Source organism: Lycium ferocissimum, chromosome 5, assembly GCF_029784015.1.
Source record: "Lycium ferocissimum isolate CSIRO_LF1 chromosome 5, AGI_CSIRO_Lferr_CH_V1, whole genome shotgun sequence".
NCBI classification, from domain to species: domain Eukaryota; kingdom Viridiplantae; phylum Streptophyta; class Magnoliopsida; order Solanales; family Solanaceae; genus Lycium; species Lycium ferocissimum.
Genome location: NC_081346.1, coordinates 14,646,764 through 14,667,651, shown reverse-complemented (window position 1 = coordinate 14,667,651; position 20,888 = coordinate 14,646,764). Strand labels below are relative to the sequence as shown.

General features: G+C 38.1%; 1 protein-coding gene across 1 annotated transcript; it reads right to left on the bottom strand.

The window, feature by feature from the left end:
• Positions 1-14,681: 14,681 nt before the first annotated feature.
• LOC132057587 (CASP-like protein 4D1) lies at positions 14,682-16,915 on the bottom strand. The gene is made up of 3 exons (XM_059450216.1): positions 16,761-16,915; positions 16,034-16,169; positions 14,682-14,951 (listed from the first exon to the last, which is right to left on the bottom strand). The coding sequence occupies exons 1-3, from the start codon at positions 16,913-16,915 to the stop codon at positions 14,682-14,684; spliced, it is 561 nt and encodes a 186-aa protein (XP_059306199.1).
• Positions 16,916-20,888: the final 3,973 nt, after the last annotated feature.

The window sequence follows — 20,888 nt, the reverse complement described above, 5'->3', positions numbered from 1 at the left end:
TATTTATAAAATAACTTTAACACGTAAAATATTTTTCAACATTTAAAACTTATCAATATTTTATAATGAGTTAATCCAAACGGGTTCAATATATATATATATATATATATATATATATATAACGAGTTTTAACTATCAATGCAGGAAATCTTCAAGTGTTACTTGAATGAATTACTCAATGCGATGAAAAAAAAAAAAAAACTACTCAATGCGGACGCGATAGGTCACACTCATCAATCAAAATATTGCTATCAAACAGTAATAAATCCAAACACTAGTATCAGAGAATAGATTAACTGTACAAAATGACCTTGAGGATGGTGAATGTGATGGTTACAATTTAAAGTGTTTTCACTTAATAGTTCAATCGTGAAATGACGCCCATAGGCGGTAAGCGTATAATTGCACGTTTTGGTTCTTTTATAAAGGAGCTTTTTGATATATTTTAGAATTTCAGATTTGACGCTTTGACTTTTGGACTCTTCCACAGAAACTTCTCTTTTTGGATGTAAAGGTAAGTCACCCCACTCACATGGTCTGTTTCTTGACTTATCATAAATCATCTCCTCCTCCTTAAAGCCTTAAAGAGATAATACAAATAGATCAAAAGATTCCCACAATTACTTGGACCCATCCTTCTTCATGCATTCATGATTAGGGTTTGTTGTCTTCCCCTTTTCACTTTTTTTCCCCTCTCGTTAGTGATATATATATATATATATATATAATAATTTGCATATTTTATATTTTCCATATAACTAAATGCTCTCTATATACTCCCTATTCTCACTCTTTTATTTTAACCGTCTAGTATTTGAAATTCACTAATCCGCCTAGCTCAAATTAGTGTCATGTAGGGCTCATTTAATTAAGGAGAAAGCATTCTATGTTAAGAATTTTGGGACTTGAACCTGAGACCTCTAGTTAATGGTGGAAGGATCCCATCTAGGGATGACAAAATTAGTTCATGAAAACATGCCCGCCCATTCCGCTCAAGTTGGTGGCTCTTCACCCGTCGCTCATTTATTTACGCAACCCATTTAGATCTGTCCAACTCAACCATCTAAGAATTTGGCTGATATGTAGTCTAAATTGATTCATGAGGAACTTTAATTTATCAGAATATTTTTTAAGATAGTTTTTTGTTTGACATGTTACATATAATAATAATAATAATAATAATAATAATAATAATAATAAATATTAGGTATTATATATGACTCATTATTTAGCCCATTTTAACCAACCCGTTTCAGCTCAAGTAACCCTTGACCCGCTCATTACTCAGTCTATTTTTGTCCATCAAAGTTTAGCTCAACCCACCATTTGACACCCTTAATCCCATCCATCTCACCATATCCTTCTATGGTTCCTCTCTCTTCTCAGATCCTTCCTCCCAAAGGATATGTCTATTCAAAGAAGCTGCTTTATTAGGTTGTGAATAAAAACATACACCCACACAGTACTCTTTTGTGTTTATCTTTTTATTCTTTTTCAAGTGTGTGTGACATGTTACCACTTATGAATCCTTTTTTTCTGAATGTTACTTTTTGTTTGTTTTTCGTCCTGCGAATGCTCCATCACCAGTGGAAGCACAGAATTCCCATGCTTTATGCTCCCAAGTGGTGACAAATCCCACTAGCTAGAGTATCAAGAAACAAACAGGAAATTTCAAAGATGTTGTGAAAACTTGTCAAGCACCATATTATGATGATTCCATAAAATAAAAAAAATCCTTGATTGTGAAAAATGCCTAATACTTTCTGGGGCATTTTGTCTTTGGTAAGAGATATATGATCCCACTACCCATGGGTCATGAGGCACATGGAGACTAAAAAGGTCTCCTTCCCACAAAAGGCTAACACATCTCAACCCAAAAAGAAAAAGAGAGAAAAGGGGTATTGAAAAGAAAGAAAAAGGAGAGAGCACACCATGCTCCCTGTCTTAACATGTAATTGTACTTCACTCTTTTTCTTTAGTTTTCCTCTTTGGAGAAGAATAAAGTAAGCTTTGAGTATTTTTCTTGTCCCTCTATTCTTTCCATTTTCCCTTTGTGGGTTAGGGGAAGGGCCAGGACGGAGCCCAATATTTTCGATATGTGTAACATAGTTATATAGGTGAAAATTATCAAAGTTTTAATACCAATCTATACTTTTCCCGTTCCACATTACTTGAGACGATTCACAACATGAGGGTCAGACTATCTAATTTTCTATGTGAATTCAGACATAGAATTTTCAAGTTTTAAAAATAAAATTTACTTATTTTGAAACTACATAAAGAAAGACTATATGTCACAAAAATTAACAATTTACATTATATAAAAGATATAGTTTGAAAAAAAAAATCAAAGTCAAATAAAAACTCCTTTGGCTGATCTCTAAATAATAACCGTCATATAAAATGGGACAAAGAGAGTAATATTTTGATACATAATTAAAAAGAATATAATGGATTCAATGATATAAAGTTCAAAAATTAAACAGAACTCATCAAGTTTAAATTATAGATCTGCCTCCTGAAGGGATGGAAAGAGAGAAGAGTAAGAGAACAAATGAAGTCTCCAAGAAACAACACTTTTTATGAAAATGAAAATATCTATAAATTGATTTCTGTGCAAGCTGTGACAAACTTTATAAACCTAAGAGACCTCACACAACTAAAGCTGGTCTGGATGTCTCTTTCTTTAGTTGGCTTATTATGTCCATTAAGCTTGCAAATTCAAAAAGGCTCTCTCTGCCTTGCTTGAACCTCAAATGCCCATTTCCTCACAATTGACTACTAGTACTACTTCTACTAGCTAATGGAGGAAGTGGTCTACTATGATCCACTCTTGATACACCTCGTAGTCGTGTACGTGAGATCTATCGGGCAGTAGTTGGTTAAGTATGGACGTGGCGCATTCATCTCATGGTTACGAGGGTTTGAATTCATATAATAATCTATGGAAGACTCGGGGACCAAGCAAATCAAGGAAATTAAGTTGTCGAAAAATTTGAAACAGGATTTTGAGTCAACTTTGGAGGGGCCTATCTCCATGTGTATTAGAAGTTTTAAGGTGTTTCAAAATTCTAAAATGAAGTTCGTCGAGTCTAGATTATAACGCAACAAACCGCTCGTCGATAGGAGATCGGAGTAGAAAATTATAGACGTTACAAATCGAGCCGAAAGTAAAGCGAAACGGCGACAGCTACGTAAAGCTATAAAGCCGCTACGATGATCGTAGCTACGGTGATGCCGCCTCGACCCTATATAAAGGGTTAAAACCCCATTTTTTTTTTCATCCAAAACTTCGAAAATTTCCAAAAATTCACTCCAAAAAGAGCTCTCAAATACTACATAAAAGTGAGGATCTTGAGTAAAATTCAAGCTCCGAGTACTAATCGAAGACCGGACAATTTGTAGTCGCGATTATCATATCGTTTGGCGCTAGAGTTAGCTTGGGAACAAGTGATTATTGAAGATTTTGCCACTTTAGTAAATATAAGGTATGAATCCTTAAATTTCTTCCTTTATTAACCTTGATCAAGGAATAGTTGTAAGAATAAAAGTCATAGTTTGTTGTGTTGAGGTTGTTGGCTTATGGATGAAATTTGAAGAGAAATTTGTATGAAATATATGTATATTTGTTTTGTGGAATGTTGAGGATGTTGTTGTTAATGTTGTTGGTATTGTTTGGAAGGTTTGAGCATTTGGAGGAAGTCGATGTTATAGGGGAGGTGCTGCCCAAATTTTCGTAACCTAAATTTAGTCTTCCATAATTAGTATTTATGAGTTGATGGAAAGACGATGAAAATATGATTAATGATATACTTCTCGATATATATATAGGCTCGGGTGAAGGGCAAGCCTCGATATAAGGAATTCTTTAAGTGGTGGCTCGACGGATAAGGTATGTAAGGTTTTCGTTTCCCTCCTCCTTTGGCACGAATCCAATTAGTACATACACACGAGCGTTCCATAACAAATTCCATTTCATTCTTATGCTTGTATTTCCAACCCTAAGGTTTTGGTCGTTTGATTGGTTTTAAGACGTTATTTCACTTGTCGTCATCGATTAATCCTTTGGACTCGATATGAATTTCATAAACTATTCGGGGTTAACGACCTTATGTCACCCCGAAAGGCCAAGAGTCGATCCTTGATTTCTCACTCAAAACTAGCCTCGAACGTCGCGCGGAAGGAAAACGAGTTCGCGCGCGCAAAACTTCAGGACATTCCGCTTTCCTTCCGCATCGCGGAAGAAAAGCGGAAGCCTTCAGAACCTTGCGCTTTCCTTCCGCATCGCGGAAGGAAAGCGGAACTCTGCGCAGCCCCTTTTTTTTCAGTTCAGTCCAATAATGGCATATACGTATATATAAATGTATTGCACTATTTTACTACACCGTGCCGCGCTATAGTCGGTCGGGCATGGCGCGTAGATGCGCACACCACTGCAGTGGGCATGTTATGATATTGCCCCGGACGCGAGAGGCCCGACGCGGGCTAATGATGATAACACCGAGCCTTAATGGCCGGCATGATTTTACATATATGACACCGAGCCTTACGGGGCCGGCATGGATACTATCTATTACATACAGATATGTGTATACAGATATGGGCATACAAATGATTTTATCATGCATTGCATTTTGTGTCATTTTCAGATATTCAGTTTTCTTTTGCCTATATTAATGTCACATTTTATCTTAATTATGTTGTTACCTCCTACCTTACATACTCAGTACTTTTATCCGTACTGACGTCCCATTGCACGGGACGCTGCATTTCGTGCTGCAGACTCTGACAGATTTATCGAGGAGCAACCCCAGTAGGACTCTCCAGATCCAGCGGTGTTAGCAAGTGCCACTACTCCGGACTTGCTTTCTTTTGGGTACTTTCTGTTAGTTTAATATATGTATATAAGTATTCTCTTAGAGGCTCATGGACATTGTGAGATATGTAATTATTATGTGTGGCCTTGTCGGCCTTGTTTTGGCTTCTTGATGTGTTTCTGATAGCCTTGTCGGCTTTATGATATACTTTATGTGTAGCGACCTTGCCGGTCACTTACGTACACGTGTGTTGGATTATTAAGTATTTTCTATGTTATCTTTCCTTTCCGCGAGCAAATATTCCTTGAGTTCGTCACATGAATTCCAAGTAACGTTAAGTCGGTGACTTCGGCCTACGGGTCGAGCTCCGTCATACTCCTCATCGGGGGTGACAAATTGATATCGCAGCGCCCACCCTAGGGATGTCCATGAGCCGTGTCCAGTAGAGTCCTGGTTATCGATATGTCGTGCACCATATCTATAGCCAAGAGGCTACAGGACATTTAGGAAGATACTTTCTTCATGATCTAGATCGTGCGATAGAGCCAAGTTAAGAATGCAATTATCTAATCTTCCCGTGTTTAATTTTCAAAGAATGCCTCCGAGAAAGAAGAAAGTCAGCAGAATACTGGGCACTGCTGGGGAAGGCCCGAGCAGAGTACCGCCACCTGAGTTAGGGCATAGCGAGGCTCAGAGCACTACTCCTATGCATGCTACCTCTACCCCATCAGGTGCAGGAGAGCAAGAGAGGGCTCCAGACCCTCCGCTCCTCGACCTCCGCCCTCACCGCCTGTGTTACGGACCGTGACTCGCGAGACGCGGTCCGCTATTGACCAGATTGGTGGTCGCTCGTACTCGGGCCCACCGGCATTCCGGATAGGGGGCGTTAGTTCCCCGTGTACGTGATTTTTATACCTCGACCCTCCGGTGTTCACGGACAAACCCGAAGGATGACCCCGAATTTTATAGATCGAACGGGCCGCGCTTTCGAGGGTAATGCGTGCTTCTCGACACGCAATCGTGGGAGTTAGCTTCTCATAGATTGTGGGACGTGGCCGCGATATGGCGAGTCTTGGCAACAATCGAGAGGGCCGAACGCACCTCCAACAGTGTGGTCGGAATTTACCGCAGCCTTTCCGGATCATTATTTGCCACCGAAGTTCGTAGAGCCAGAGCGGATGAATTTCTATTACTTCGCCGAATAATATGAGCGTTCGGAATATAGTTTGAAGTTCAACTCCTTGCCGATACGCCCGGCCGATGGTAGGCTGAGAGATGGAAGACAATGGATATCGTTTTGTGACGGGACTTGGGCCTCACTTGATTAAGGATTGTATGACGGCTTCATTACAAGGTGGTATGGATATTGCTCGTATTCAGGCGTATGCCCAAAATTTGGAGGACCTTGAACGCCGACAACGGACCGAGCAAGAATCGAGAAGGGGCAGTCATAAGCGGTCCAGATCCGCAAGTTATTCAGGTACTTATCAGGAAGATTATAGGCCCCATTTGTATAGAAGATCCGATCCCTCTGCGACTAGTGCACCTTCCAGGTTCCAGAAGCAGCGTCATGATAGACCCACTTATTCTGGACCAAGTCGAGGCTCGAAAGCGTCAGGTCCTTCTTACCAAGGAGACCCAGCTGTGCCAGGCCTCCATTGCCCGTTGTGACCGGGCGGTGGGGCCACTGCGGCCGGTGCCGCCAAGGAATGAGGGTGTGTTACTCTTGTGGGCAGCATGGTCATGTTATGGGAAATTGCCCGTCTCGTGGTAGAGGAGGCTCGGCTCAGCCAATAGGTTCAATCGCTGGTTCTTCATCTTCTGTCCGCCCTCCAGGACAAGGTTCTTCTTCAGCCTCAGCAGGTAGAGGTAGAGGAAGGGGTCAAGCATCTGCTCCCGGCGGTAATCAGAATCGTATTTATGCACTTGCAGGACGGCAAGATCTTGAGTCGTCTCCAGATGTTGTGACAGGTATTTTATCCATTTGTTCTTATGATGTTTATGCATTGATCGACCCGGGTTCCACGCTATCTTATATCACACCTTATATTGCTGATAAATTCGATATAAAGCCCGAATCTCGGTCCAAGCCTTTCTTAGTTTCTACTCCGGTCGGGGAACCTGTTATGGCAAGACGAATTTATCGTAGGTGTATGGTTATAATATGTGGTCGTGAAACAGTTGCTGATCTAGTGGAGTTAGAAATGGTAGACTTTGACGCTATCATGGGAATGGATTAGCTAGCCTCTTGCTATGCCAATGTGGAATGTTGGTCCAAAATTGTGAAATTTCAGTTCCCGGGTGAACCAGTTCTTAAATGGATTAACACCTGCAAAGACCAAAGTAGATTTATTTCCTACCTTAAGGCGCGAAAAATGATTTCTAAAGGGTATATTTATCATTTGGTTCGAGTTAGGAGCACTGAAGCTGAACTTCCAACTTTGCAATCTGTTCCTGTGGTCAATGAATTTCCGGATGTATTTCCCGATGAATTACCAGTCCTCCCTTCCGAAAGGGAAATTGAATTTGCGATTGATGTGTATCCGGACACTCAACCCATCTCTATTCCCCCTTATCGTATGTCCCCCGCTGAGTTGCGCGAATTGAAGGTGCAATTGCAGATTTGTTAGACAAGGCTTCATTAGGCCCAAGATGCTTCTCCGTGAGAGCACCTATTATTTGTGCGCAAAGGATGGCTCACTAAGAATGTGTATTGACTACCTGGCATTGAATAAGGTGACTATCAAGAACAAATATCCATTTCCTAGAATTGATGATTTGTTTGACCCGCCCACGTGGTGCTAAATGCTTCTCGAAGATTGACTTAAGGTCAGGGTATCATCAGCTAAGGGTAAAAGGGGAAGACATTCCGAAGACAGCTTTTCGAACGAGATATGGGCATTTTGAATTTTTAGTTATGTCCTTCGGATTGACGAATGCTCCTGCTGCATTTATGGCGCTAATGAATACCGTATTCTGCCCCTTCCTGGATATTTTCGTTATTGTATTCATTGACGACATCTTGGTATATTCTCGTTCGGAGAGGGAACATGTTGATCACCTCCGAAAGGTGTTGCAAACATTGCGAGATCAAAGGTTGTATGCCAAATTTTCCAAATGTGAATTTTGGCTAACTTCGGGTTTTTCTAAAGCCATATTGTGTCCGACGAAGGTATCAAAGTTGATGATCGGAAGATTGAAGCCGTTAAGAATTGGCCCCGACCAACAACCGCTTCGGAAGTCCGAAGTTTCTTGGGTCTTGCTGGATATTATCGAAGATTTGTAGAGGGATTTTCTTCTATATCAACTCCTCTTACAAAATTAACTCAGAAAGGGGCCAAGTTTCAATGGTCAGAAGCCTGCGAGCGGAGTTTCCAGAAATTGAAAGACAAGTTGATATCTGCTCCTATCCTCACCCTTCCAGAGGGCACCGAGGGCTACACTGTATACTGTGATGCGTCACACACAGGCCTGGGATGTGTGTTGATGCAAAATGGTAAGGTGATTGCTTACGCGTCCCGACAACTACGGAAACATGAGCAAAATTATCCAACCCATGATCTAGAGCTGGCGGCAATGATTCACGCGCTAAAGATATGGCGACATTACTTATATGGAGCTCATGTCGATATCTATACGGACCATAAAAGCCTTCAATATATATTTAGGCAAAGGGAATTGAATTTGAGGCAACGAAGATGGCTCGAATTGCTGAAGGATTACGATGTTGAGATTTTATATCACCCTGGCAAAGCTAATGTTGTAGCGATGCCCAAGTCGCAAATCAATGGGAAGCCTATTGTACATGTGCCAGTAAAAGATTGAAATGACTAGAGAACTTCATCGCCTAGCAAATTTGGGAGTTCGCTTACTAGATTCAGAAGACACTGGAATTGCTTTACAGAATACATCCCAATCGACTCTTGCCTCGGATGTAAAGACTCAACAAAAGATGACGATCCAGTTTTTGTCAATATTAAGGAGGGAGTGCAGCAAAACCGGATCTCAGCCTTCGAACTGGATTCGAATGGGTTTCTCAAATATCGAGGTCGGTTGTGCGTTCCAAATGTAACTGGGCTTCGGGATAGGATCATGTCAGAATTTCATTACTCCCGGTATTCAATTCATCCCGGATCTACCAAGATGTATCATGACCTCAAGGGCTTTTACTGGTGGAATGATATGAAGAAAGATATTGCCAACTTTGTAGCTCAATGCCCCACTTGCCAACAAAAGATCGAACATCGAAACCCAAAGGGCTTATTACAAGAAATGGAGATCCCGCATGGAAGTGGGAAGTGATTAATATGGATTTTGTCACGGGATTGCCCCATTCTCGCCGCAAATTCGATTCTATTTGGGTGATTGTTGATAGGTTAACTAAATCAGCTCATTTCTTGCCAGTAAGAACCACTTATACTGCTGAAGATTATGCTAAGCTATATCTTAAGGAGATCGTGCGCCTTCATGGCATTCCGCTGTCAATTATTTCGGACAGAGGTGCACAGTTTACGGTAAAGTTCTGGAAATCTTTTCAGGAAAGTCTTGGTACTCGAGTAAATCTTTGTACGGCTTTCCATCCGCAGTCAGACGGGCAAGCCGAGCGGACTATTCAAACCCTAGAAGATATGTTACGAGCTTGTGTACTGGATTTCCAAGGAAGTTGGGATGATCATTTGCCTTTGATAGAGTTTGCTTATAACAATAGTTATCATGCCAGTATCAAAATGGCCCCGTATGAAGCTCTATATGGCAGAAAGTGTAGGTCCCCTGCCGGTTGGTTTGAAGTCGGAGAAACAAACTTATTTGGGCCAGACCTTGTTCATCAGGCTATTTAAAAGGTAAAGCTTATTCGGGAATGATTCCGTACAGCTCAGAGTCGTCAGAAATCCTATGCAGATGTACGGCGACGAGAATTAGAATTTCAAGTAGGTGAATGGGTGTTTCTGAAGATATCACCTATGAAAGGCGTGATGCGGTTTGGTAAGAAAGGGAAACTTAGTCCCCGATATATCGGACCTTATAAGATCATCCAAAAGATAGGACGGGTGGCTTATGAATTGGAGCTGCCATCAGAACTGCAAGCGGTTCATCCAGTTTTCCATGTATCCATGCTTAGGAAGTGCATTGGAGATCCATCCAGAATCGTACCTATTGACGATATACAAGTTACGGAAAATCTGACATACGAGGAAGAACCAATTGCTATTCTCGACAGACAAGTCCGCAGACTCCGAAACAAAGACGTGGCTTCAGTGAAGGTTCTATGGAGGAGTAAAGATAGGGAAGAGATGACATGGGAAGCCGAAACAGAAATGAAGTCCAAGTATCCCTATTTATTCCCTGTCACAGAGGATACTACTCCGAAAGAATTCTTGCAAGGCGCGGCTACATCCGAAAGTCACTTACAAGGTAAGAATTATATTTAAATCCCCCTTGAAGCTTAATAGGATGAGAGGTATTATTCTAATCATCGTGCGATCGCGCACCATTAATTACCGTATCAAGTAAGACTGGTGGCTAGGACTTGTGATTGTAGGAGAGATACCTTACTAACGTTCCGTACAAATTATTAACCCTCGGGTACTCCAACATTCGAGGACGAATGTTTTAAAACGGGGGGGAGGATGTTACACCTCGTAGTCGTGTACGTGAGATCTATCGGGCAGTAGTTGGTTAAGTATGGACGTGGCGCATTCATCTCATGGTTACGAGGGTTTGAATTCATATAATAATCTATGGAAGACTCGGGGACCAAGCAAATCAAGGAAATTAAGTTGTCAAAAAATTTGAAACAGGATTTTGAGTCAACTTTGGAGGGGCCTATCTCCATGTGTATTAGGAGTTTTAAAGTGTTTCAAAATCCTAAAATGAAGTTCGTCGAGTCTAGATTATAACGCAACAAACCACTCGTCGATAGGAAATCGGAGTAGAGAATTATAGACGTTACAAACTGAGCTGGTAAAGCAGAAACAGATCACATAAGACGGTACCGCTAGAGCAGCGCTACAAGATCAGTTGTAGCTACGATGATGCCGCCTCAAATTTCCCTATATAAAGGGTTAAAACCCCTTTTTTTTTTCATCCAAAACTTCTGAAAATTTCCAAAAAATTCAGCTCTAAAAAGAGCTCTCAAATACTACATAAAAGTGAGGATCTTGAGTAAAATTCAAGCTCCGGAGTACTAATCGAAGACCGGACAATTTGTAGTCGCGATTATCATATCGTTTTGGCGCTAGAGTTAGCTTGGGAACAAGTGATTATTGAAGATTTTGCCACTTTAGTAAATATAAGGTATGAATCCTTAAATTTCTTCCTTTATTAACCTTGATCAAGGAATAGTTGTAAGAATAAAAGTCATAGTTTGTTGTGTTGAGGTTGTTGGCTTATGGATGAAATTTGAAGAGAAATTTGTATGAAAAATATGTATATTTGTCTTGTGGAATGTTGAGGATGTTGTTGTTAATGTTGTTGGTATTGTTTGGAAGAGTTTGAGCATTTGGAGGAAGTCGATGTTATAGGGGAGGTGCTGCCCAAATTTTCGTAACCTAAATTTAGTCTTCCATAATTAGTATTTATGAGTTGATGGAAAGACGATGAAAATATGATTAATGATATACTTCTCGATATATATATAGGCTCGGGTGAAGGGCAAGCCTCGATATAAGGAATTCTTTAAGTGGTGGCTCGACGGATAAGGTATGTAAGGTTTTCGTTTCCCTCCTCCTTTGGCACGAATCCAATTAGTACATACACACGAGCGTTCCATAACAAATTCCATTTCATTCTTATGCTTGTATTTCCAACCCTAAGGTTTTGGTCGTTTGATTGGTTTTAAGACGTTATTTCACTTGTCGTCATCGATTAATCCTTTGGACTCGATATGAATTTCATAAACTATTCGGGGGTTAACGACCTTATGTCACCCCGAAAGGCCAAGAGTCAGATCCTTGATTTCTCACTCAAAACTAGCCTCAGAACGTCGCTGCGGAAGGAAAACAGAGTTCTGCGCAGAAAACTTCAGGACATTCCGCTTTCCTTCCGCATCGCGGAAGAAAAGCGGAAGCCTTCAGAACCTTGCGCTTTCCTTCCGCATCGCGAAAAAGCGAACCTGCGCGACCACACCCTTTTTTTCGATTCGATCAATAATGGCATATACGTATATATAAATGTATTGCACTATTTTACTACACCGTGCCGCGCTATAGTCGGTCGGGCATGGCGCGTAGATGCGCACACCACTGCAGTGGGCATGTTATGATATTGCCCCGGACGCGAGAGGCCCGGACGCGGGCTAATGATGATAACACCGAGCCTTAATGGCCGGGCATGATTTTACATATATGACACCGAGCCTTACGGCCGGGCATGGATACTATCTATTACATACAGATATGTGTATACAGATATGGGCATACAAATGATTTTATCATGCATTGCATTTTGTGTCATTTTCAGATGTTCAGTTTTCTTTTGCCTATATTAATGTCACATTTTATCTTAATTATGTTGTTACCTCCTACCTTACATACTCAGTACTTTTATCCGTACTGACGTCCCATTGCACGGACGCGCATTTCGTCTTGCGTACTCGACGGCATTTATCGAGGAGCAACCCCGATGAGACTCTCCAGATCCAGCGGTGTTAGCAAGTGCCACTACTCCGAACTTGCTTTCTTTTGGGTACTTTCTGTTAGTTTAATATATGTATATAAGTATGCTCTTAGAGGCTCATGGACATTGTGAGATATGTAATTATTATGTGTGGCCTTGTCGGCCTTGTTTTGGCTTCTTGATGTGTTTCTGATAGCCTTGTCGGCTTTATGAAATACTTTATGTGTAGCGACCTTGCCGGTCACTTACGTACATGTGTGTTGGATTATTAAGTATTTTTCTATGTTATCTTTCCTTTCCGCGAGCAAATATTCCTTGAGTTCTGTCACATGAATTCCAAGTAACGGTTAAGTCAGGTGACTTCGGCCTACGGGTCGGAGCCTGTCATACTCCTCATCGGGGGTGTGACAACTCTATTACAAGTTGTTTTCCTTTTTGACCTTTTCCTTTTTTTCCATATTCACGAACTATTAAGCTGGAGCGGAGCTAGCAAGTTATCTACGGGTTCTCTGCTGAATTCAATAGCTTCAATCCGAATCTTATATTTATATTAAAAAATTCATTAAATATGCGTAAGGATTAAATTCATTTCAGTTGCTAATACTTGATGTCGCTGTCCTAGAATTTAAATATCATAAAGTTCAAATTCTCGCTCTGCTTTCTATTTTAATTTGTCACTGGCCTGAACCACTAAAAATTGTGAACGTAAAAAGTGTCCTTACAGAGAAGAAACCAAATTTCAAAAAGTAGCTTGGCAAAGTGAACCTAATAATAAAGTAGGAAACTGTATTTATGTTTAACTGAAAATGCTATCGGTAGACATTCCAATGGCGACAAGGGGGCAATGGATTGATTAATACTGACTTAATAAGGTGGCAGTGGGATCCCCTAATTTGATGCATATATTTCTCGAGAAACAAAAGTCCCTTAAGATTTGAAGTAACCTAAACAATAAGCAAAGTGATATGACATTTTAACGGATTGACACAACACAATCATCTAATATGTGGTAGAATAGAGAAATTATTGATAGTAAAAGTTTTTTCGTTAAATGAGTTAATACGTGGCACGAGTCAAAATTAATCGAATTGGTAAATTTTGGATACCAATGATTAAACCAGAAAGAAAAAGAACAGGGACAAGCTAGCTAAAGGAATAATCTCAATAAATAGATGGGTTCTATGGTGTAGGCCTCAAAAGGTTCCTCAACAGTGCACTTTTCATAGCATAATTTAATGTTTCACCAAAAGTAATTATTATCCCTAAGTTCCAAATTATCTCCCACTGACTTAAAGTGTTTTCAGAAATTTCTCTTGAAATTAAAAGAAGGATGCTTGTGATGATTATTTTGAAAAATTGTGGTGCCAAATTAAAACGAAATTATCAGAAAATACACAAGAAGGATATGACTCTTTAACTAGTGGGTTCAAGATCATGTGGGCTAGTCCTCAAAGTAATACAATCACACATCACGGCCTTTTTTCCAGTGTGGAGAATTGGGCCTATAACGTCAGTGGCCCAGTACTATATAAAATCAAGGTCCATGTGCCAACGGAAAATAGGCCCGGAGAATCTGAAAATGTCACTGGGAGTGGATTCTCGAATATGACTTCCGCGTGCCAGCGAGGGAAGTTATTTTCCGAACTTTTAAGGCGAATGTATTCTTAGAAAAAGTAATTTTCCAATTAGTTTTGGTCGATCAAATATGAAAAAATTAGAAAGCATTTTCTCCTTCATACCAATCTCGCCATTTGTGAGTGAAGACCATTATTTCAACTTGAAGAACTCTTAAAATTAGCTTTTCAAACTTCAAATTATCTTTTCAAGTTGAAGTTGAAATGTTTAAAACGTAAAACAAACAATTATACTTTTCAAATATTATTTATGGACAGACGGTGACCCAATGTTCAATATTTGAAGTGCATATAAATAGGTGATTATAACAAAATTCTCACACATATAATTCAAGTCAAAAGCATTGGATACATCTTTTTTTTTTTTTTTTTTGGTACACATTGTATACATCAACATACATGCATTTGCCCCTTACAATACCAAAAATATTTTAACAAAATGAATAGTAAGTAAATTTTATTATCTCGTAGCCTATAGAATCAAGTACACAACATTATTGCACCTCAAAATAATTTTAAAAAAATCATAATGAAAAATAGCATTGTACAAACGATCCCGGCTAAGTCTTCTTTAGCTGATTTTGAAAGCTTGACCAAACATCTACATAAATCTGGGCTAAAAGCTTCTTCCTGTGCGCTTGGCAGAACTAAGAATAGTGAGTATAGCCATGGTAGTAAAACCAGCTAGAAGGATGCCACTGGCAATAATTCCCCCGTTATAAAACTTGTCCATGTTGTCCCTAAATTCTTTAAATAGTTCAATTGCTAATTTTCTGTCTATTGATTCGTCTGCTGAATTTTCGATTGATTCGTCTGTTAAATTTTTGAGTTCAATACTGACGCCAAATCCTACGCCAACTCCACTTGCCAATATAAACGCTATCACCTGCCAATTTTGTTCAAAACAGCACATGTTATATTAAAAACTAATTAAGGAGAATGGAACGGATGAATATTAAAAGTATGTATTGAGTGACTCTGCTCAACTTTTTTTTTTTTTTTTTTTTTTTTTAACTTTAATATAACAACATATTGTACTACTAGTATTAACTATCATCAAAGTCATACGATAGATGTGCCGGTGGAAGGTAGTAGCCTAGCAGGTGATGACTAATACTAGGTTAAAAAAACTATTGACTCATTATTTCGTATGACTAATACTAGCTTACAAGTGTGCTGATCAAAATCTCATTTGCGTTTTTTACATCTAAATATTGTCAAGCAAGCTAAGGTAAATTTGGGCTTTTTGATCATGCTATAGCTTCGTAACCAACTCTCAGAATTTCTCTTAATTAAACAATTTAATTTAAAAATGAAAACGGGCATGGTAGAAATATGCGCCTTTGTATACAAATTTCAAGCGAAAGCCATGTACGCACGTTCATAGCTCATACTTGGTGTTTACATAGTATGTTATAAGTTACACCTTTAAAATTCACAATTGCAGTCAAATCTCTCTATAAAGGCGTTGTTTGTCCGGATATTTTTTAGTTGCTATTGCGAAATATTATTATAGAGAACATACGATATAACACAACATGAAAAATTGGTTTAAAAAAAAAAAAAGACTTAGCCGTTAATTCAGGGGCGGATCTAGGGCATTGTGTTGGGGTTCACAAATTTGCCTAGACCTGATATTTATATTGAGAAATCTATTAAATATATAAGAAATATTTGTTGGTTACATAGTAATAAAGCAAGTTCTTGGTCTAGTTGTAGAAATGGAACCCTTAAAGCTTTGCTATCCTCCTCGATGAGGGTTCGATTCTCCTCTTGCACTTATACTCTAAAGTTTATTTTTTTAATTTGAGATTCCTGGAAATTCACGAACCTCAAATTCTGGATCCGCTCTGGCCGTTATAGTGAATTGATGATGGTTGTTATAGAAAAGTCTAACTGTAATTATTTTATATTTCTTACAAGTACTAAATACGAGGCATATTTTTTTAAGAGTTGTAAGAAGAAAACCTTATCTCCGTAAAAATCAAGGATTGGCAGAAGCTGGCCCTTGATCAACCTCTTCCCTTTAACAGCATGATACAGTGCAAAAGGCAGCTGATACATTGAATAGAGAACCCCAACTCCAGCGGCTGCTAAGACATACCTGTAATTATTTAGATTCAATCATAAATACTAATTTTAAAAATTTATGTATGCACTCATTTTCTAGTATAGGAGTATAAATATTTGATCATTTTGTGTATAGACTAAATAAGTTAGTCCATCCAAAAGTTTGCTTAATTTGAACTGGCCAATTCACCCATAAAAGAATCAAATTTTTTTAGATTTGCTTGTTTGGTATAATCACGGTGAATAAATGAAAAGCTCTTATTAGCTTGATTTGGTAACTGAACAAATAATAAAAATAAAAAATTACACAAACAACTGAAATTTTTTGAGTTTGGGTAGGTCGGGTTATGTGATTAGCTCAAATTCACCCGCCCATATTAACCTAAGCAAACATTGGGGTAGACGTTATGACCTAACTTGTTTATTAATTCGATCCCTTTTAATTCGTTCAGTATAGCTCAACTCGTGCATTTGACCTTCAATAAATTGGACTTCATAAATTAGATTTGTCATACAAAATCCCCACGATGTAATAAAATTCATAAATTTTTTTCTTTGCCACTTTCATCTGGATAGAAAAGGAAAAAAAAAAAAAAAACGTAAGAGGAATGAGGAGAATCATCACCAGTAGCCCCTGATGTTAGAGAAATTAATTTGCTGGCCATCTTGAAGTGTGAAGTTGTTGGCTAATATTGTAAGTACAATGGCAGCTTTGCACGTCAAGAGAGTTAGTATCCTCAAAACAGCAATTGAGATGATTGTAAGCTTAGACTTTGCCATTCTTTCACTTATTTTTCTTCTATCCTTGACACTCTTGAGAACAATTACAAATATTCACCTTGCATATTTTCAATAGTAGAGAACAACCTTTTATACACTAATGACGAAAACTTAATAAACGTCGCAGCATTGGTCGAAATAGCAAAAAAAAAAAAAAAAAAAAAGACACTGTAGCCGGACGAGAATGTCAGAGCAGAAAATAGACAATCCTTTTCCAATTTGAGCAACCCTGCCAACAAGACAACGCGTAAAAAAATGATTTTTATATCTTTCAATGGAAATGATTTTTCTTGTAAAAAAAAAAAAAAGTGTTTATAAAATTAACTAAATAAGAGAATACATTAAAAACTTGATTATATTGATTTTTATATTAATAATAATTAGGTTAAAAAAATTGCTACAAAGAATTTAAAATAAAAAAAGTAAGCATAATATCATAAACCACAAATGAAGTAAGTGTTACCTAGTCAAATTTGAAGGGAGCTTTATGTGATTATACCTTTATTTTTTATTTTTATTTTTTTGCTTTAATAAAATTGTGAAAAAAACTAGTCTAACTCGTAACTTGAGTGGCTTTATAGATATAAAATAAACATAAGTGATTTTAGTTAATAATACAATATAGCTAATTAATAATACAATATAGCTAGGTGATCAGGTAAGTTATTCACTGCCTCAACAAGTTCCTCAGTTGCTCTACTGACAAAATTTAATGCTTCTCTAAAGTTATTATAATTCATAATCCCAAAATTATCTTCGCCTGACCTCAGATGTTTTCACAATTTTTTTCTAAAAATTAAAGGAAGGATACGTGTTATTGGTACTTGGCACCAATTCAAAATGAGACGTAAGAAAATCTGAAAAGAAGAATAAAAGAGATCCCCTTGGAGAGTTGGGTCTATATTTGGCAATTTAAAGGGCAATTCGCAGAATTGCCCTTCTTTTGGGGTGGTCTTTAAATTTTGCCCGTCATATTTGCGGTCTTTAAATTTTGCCCCTCATATTTGTGGTCTTTAAGTTTTGCTTAGCTTGGATACCGAGGTTTTGGGTTCGAACCCCGCTCAAGCATAAAATAAAGAAATAATTTCGCGAGCGAGGGAGGAGTGTCCTTCCCTCCGGCATAACTTCCTTAAGGAAAAACTAAAGTTATGCGGAGGGGGCATAACTTTTCCTCAAGACATAGTTTAGTTATGCCTTATGGAGCAAAACTTTTCCTTAAGGAACTATGCCTTATGTACGGATTTTTAATTAAGGCATAACCAAAAGTATGCCTTAACTAAAAGTGTGCCTTGAAAAGTTTTAAAAAAAAAAAAAAAAAAAAAAGTCTCAAGGCAAAGTCCGCCTCCGATAACTTCCTTAAGGAAAAACTAAAGTTATGCGGAGGGGCATAACTTTTCCTCGAGGCATAATTTAGTTTTGCCTTATGGGGCAAAACTTTTCCCTAAGGAATTATGCCTTATGGGCGTACTTTAATTAAGGTATAACCAAAAGTATGCCTTAACTAAAAGTGTGCCTTGAAAAGTTTTTTTAAAAAAAAAAAAATGTCTCAAGGCAAAGTCTGCTCCTCCGATAACTTCCTTAAGGAAAAACTAAAGTTATGTTTATGCGGAGGGGGCATAACTTTTCCTCAAGGCATAATTTAGTTTTGCCTTATTGGGCAAAACTTTTCCTTAAGGAATTATGCCTTATGGGGCGGAACTTTTTAATTAAGGTATAACCAAAAGTATGCCTTAACTAAAAGTGTGCCTTGAAAAGTTAAAAAAAAAAAAAAAAAAGTCTCAAGGCAAAGTCCGCCCTCCGCATAACTTCCTTAAGGAAAAACTAAAGTTATGCCGGGGGCATAACTTTTCCTCAAGGCATAATTTAGTTTTGTCTTATGGGCAAAATTTTTCCTTAAGGAACTATGCCTTATGGCATACTTTTAATTAAGGCATAACCAAAAGTATGCCTTAACTAAAAGTGTGCCTTGAAAAGTTAAAAAAAAAAAAAAAAAAAAAAATGTCTCAAGGCAAAGTCTGCCCCCCTCAAGCATAACTTTGATTTTTTCCTTAAGGATTGTATGCGGATCCGCAAGATACACTCTCCTTTTGTCTTGCGAAATTATTTTTTTATTTTATGCAGAGCGGGGGTTCGAACCCGGAGAACCTCGGTATCCAAGCGAAGGGCAAAACTTAAAGAACACAAATATGAGGGGCAAAATTTAAAGACCACCCCAAAAGAAGGGCAATCCGTGCAAAAAAATGATTTGCAGGATTGCTCTTCGTTGCGGGTGGTCTTTAGTTTTTGTCCCTCAAACCAAATGGGTCTTTAATTTTTCCCTTCGCTAAATGTCCCTTGGTTTCGGGTTTGAACATTTGCTCAATCAAAAATTAAAAAAAAAAATCGCAAGATATAAGTTGGGATTCACAGGTATGCCTTGAGTTTCAAACTCTGCCTTAAGGCCAAAAAGAAAAAAAGAGAAAAAAAGAAAAAAAAAAAAAAATATATATATATATATATATATATTTATATATATATATATATATATTTTTTTTTAAATTTTAAACCTCTCGCCATGGAGCCAATTTTGGGTAAAAGTTTGCCTTACGGACTAAATTTGGGATCCAACTTATGCCTTACGAATCCCAACTTCTGCCCTGCGAATCCCAACTTATGCCTTGCGACTTTTTTTTTTTTTTTTTTAATGAGCCTGGATTCGAACCCAAGACCTCTGGGTGTTAAGTGAAGGCCAAATATTAAAGACTACCAATTTAAGGGCCAAAAACTAAAGACCACCCGAAAAGAAGGCCAATCCGCGCAAAAAAAAGGTCTATATTACCTTATGGGCTGACACTAACGTATAAGCAATGGCCCAAGGGCCTATACCAGTGGAGTTCTTTCCTAAGTTCTAAGAACTAAAAATTGCGCGGATTTCTCTTCATGTGGACTGGTCTTAATTTTTGCCTCTCAAATCGTTTGTCTTTAATTTTTGTCCCTACTTCTCATTTAATAAAAAATTGTGGGCTAAAGTATCATCATGCACTAGTCTATGAAATCAGAGATTCTAGGATCGAACCCCAGTAAAAAAAAAAGAACAATTTCGCAAGGCAAGGTTTTCATAGAAACTATGCTTATTCGGGGTAAAGTTATGTCTTAAGGCATAGTTCTGTAGGATAAATTAATTTCTACTGAACTATGTAACTTAATTTATATAGAACTATGTCAGACAAGGCCTAGTTTCTATGTACAAAACTATGTCGGAAAAAGCATACTACAGAATTATGCCTTAAGGCATAACTTTGCTCGAATAGGCATAGTTTCTATGAAAACCTTGTCTTGCGATTTTTTTTTTTTTTTTTTTTTTACTCTGCTAGGAACCCAGAATGGCAGGGATATTTTCGGCCACTTTTTTATTCCTTAAAGTGTCAAAGGGAGAAAATTAAAGACCAGCGATTTGAGGGCCAAAACTTAAAGACCATCCCAAGATAGGGGCAATCGTTAGGGGTGGCAATGGTTTTGTAAAAACTGACTTAACCGATCGAACCGTACCAAACCGATTATTAGGACTTTTTAATAACACCGAAGTTTTTTTATATAAAATCATACCGAAAAATTGGGTAGGTTTTTATTTTATAAAAATAAACCGAAAATATACCGAACCGTATCGGATACATTTATGTGTAATATATTTTATGTATTAAGTTTAAAATTAATAAAACATTAAATTTTCTGCCTTGTGAGTTCTGTCTGGGGCGATGGAAATGACTATAGCTGGCAACAAGTAATTAACACTAACGTCCCAACTCCAAAACCTATTATGTTAATCCTATTGAAACTAAATTAGTTCTAGCACCTCGAATAGTAACCACTAAGTTACAAGGAACCATACCATTGACACCCCTAGCAATCGTGCGAATTGCCCTTCTAAGAATACATTTTGCCCACACTGATATATATATTCGTATCCGATAATTACATCAAACTAAGTAAAATA

Bases quoted from the DNA above. Each gene is read 5' to 3' on its own strand.
- LOC132057587 (XM_059450216.1), bottom strand. From the start codon at position 16,915: ATGGCAAAGTCTAAGCTTACAATCATCTCAATTGCTGTTTTGAGGATA. The intron at 16,170-16,760 runs GTGATGATTCTC...AAATAATTACAG, and splicing joins TCTAACATCAGGGGCTACTG to GTATGTCTTAGCAGCCGCTG. The intron at 14,952-16,033 runs GTTTTCTTCTTA...CAAAATTGGCAG, and splicing joins TTGATTTTTACGGAGATAAG to GTGATAGCGTTTATATTGGC.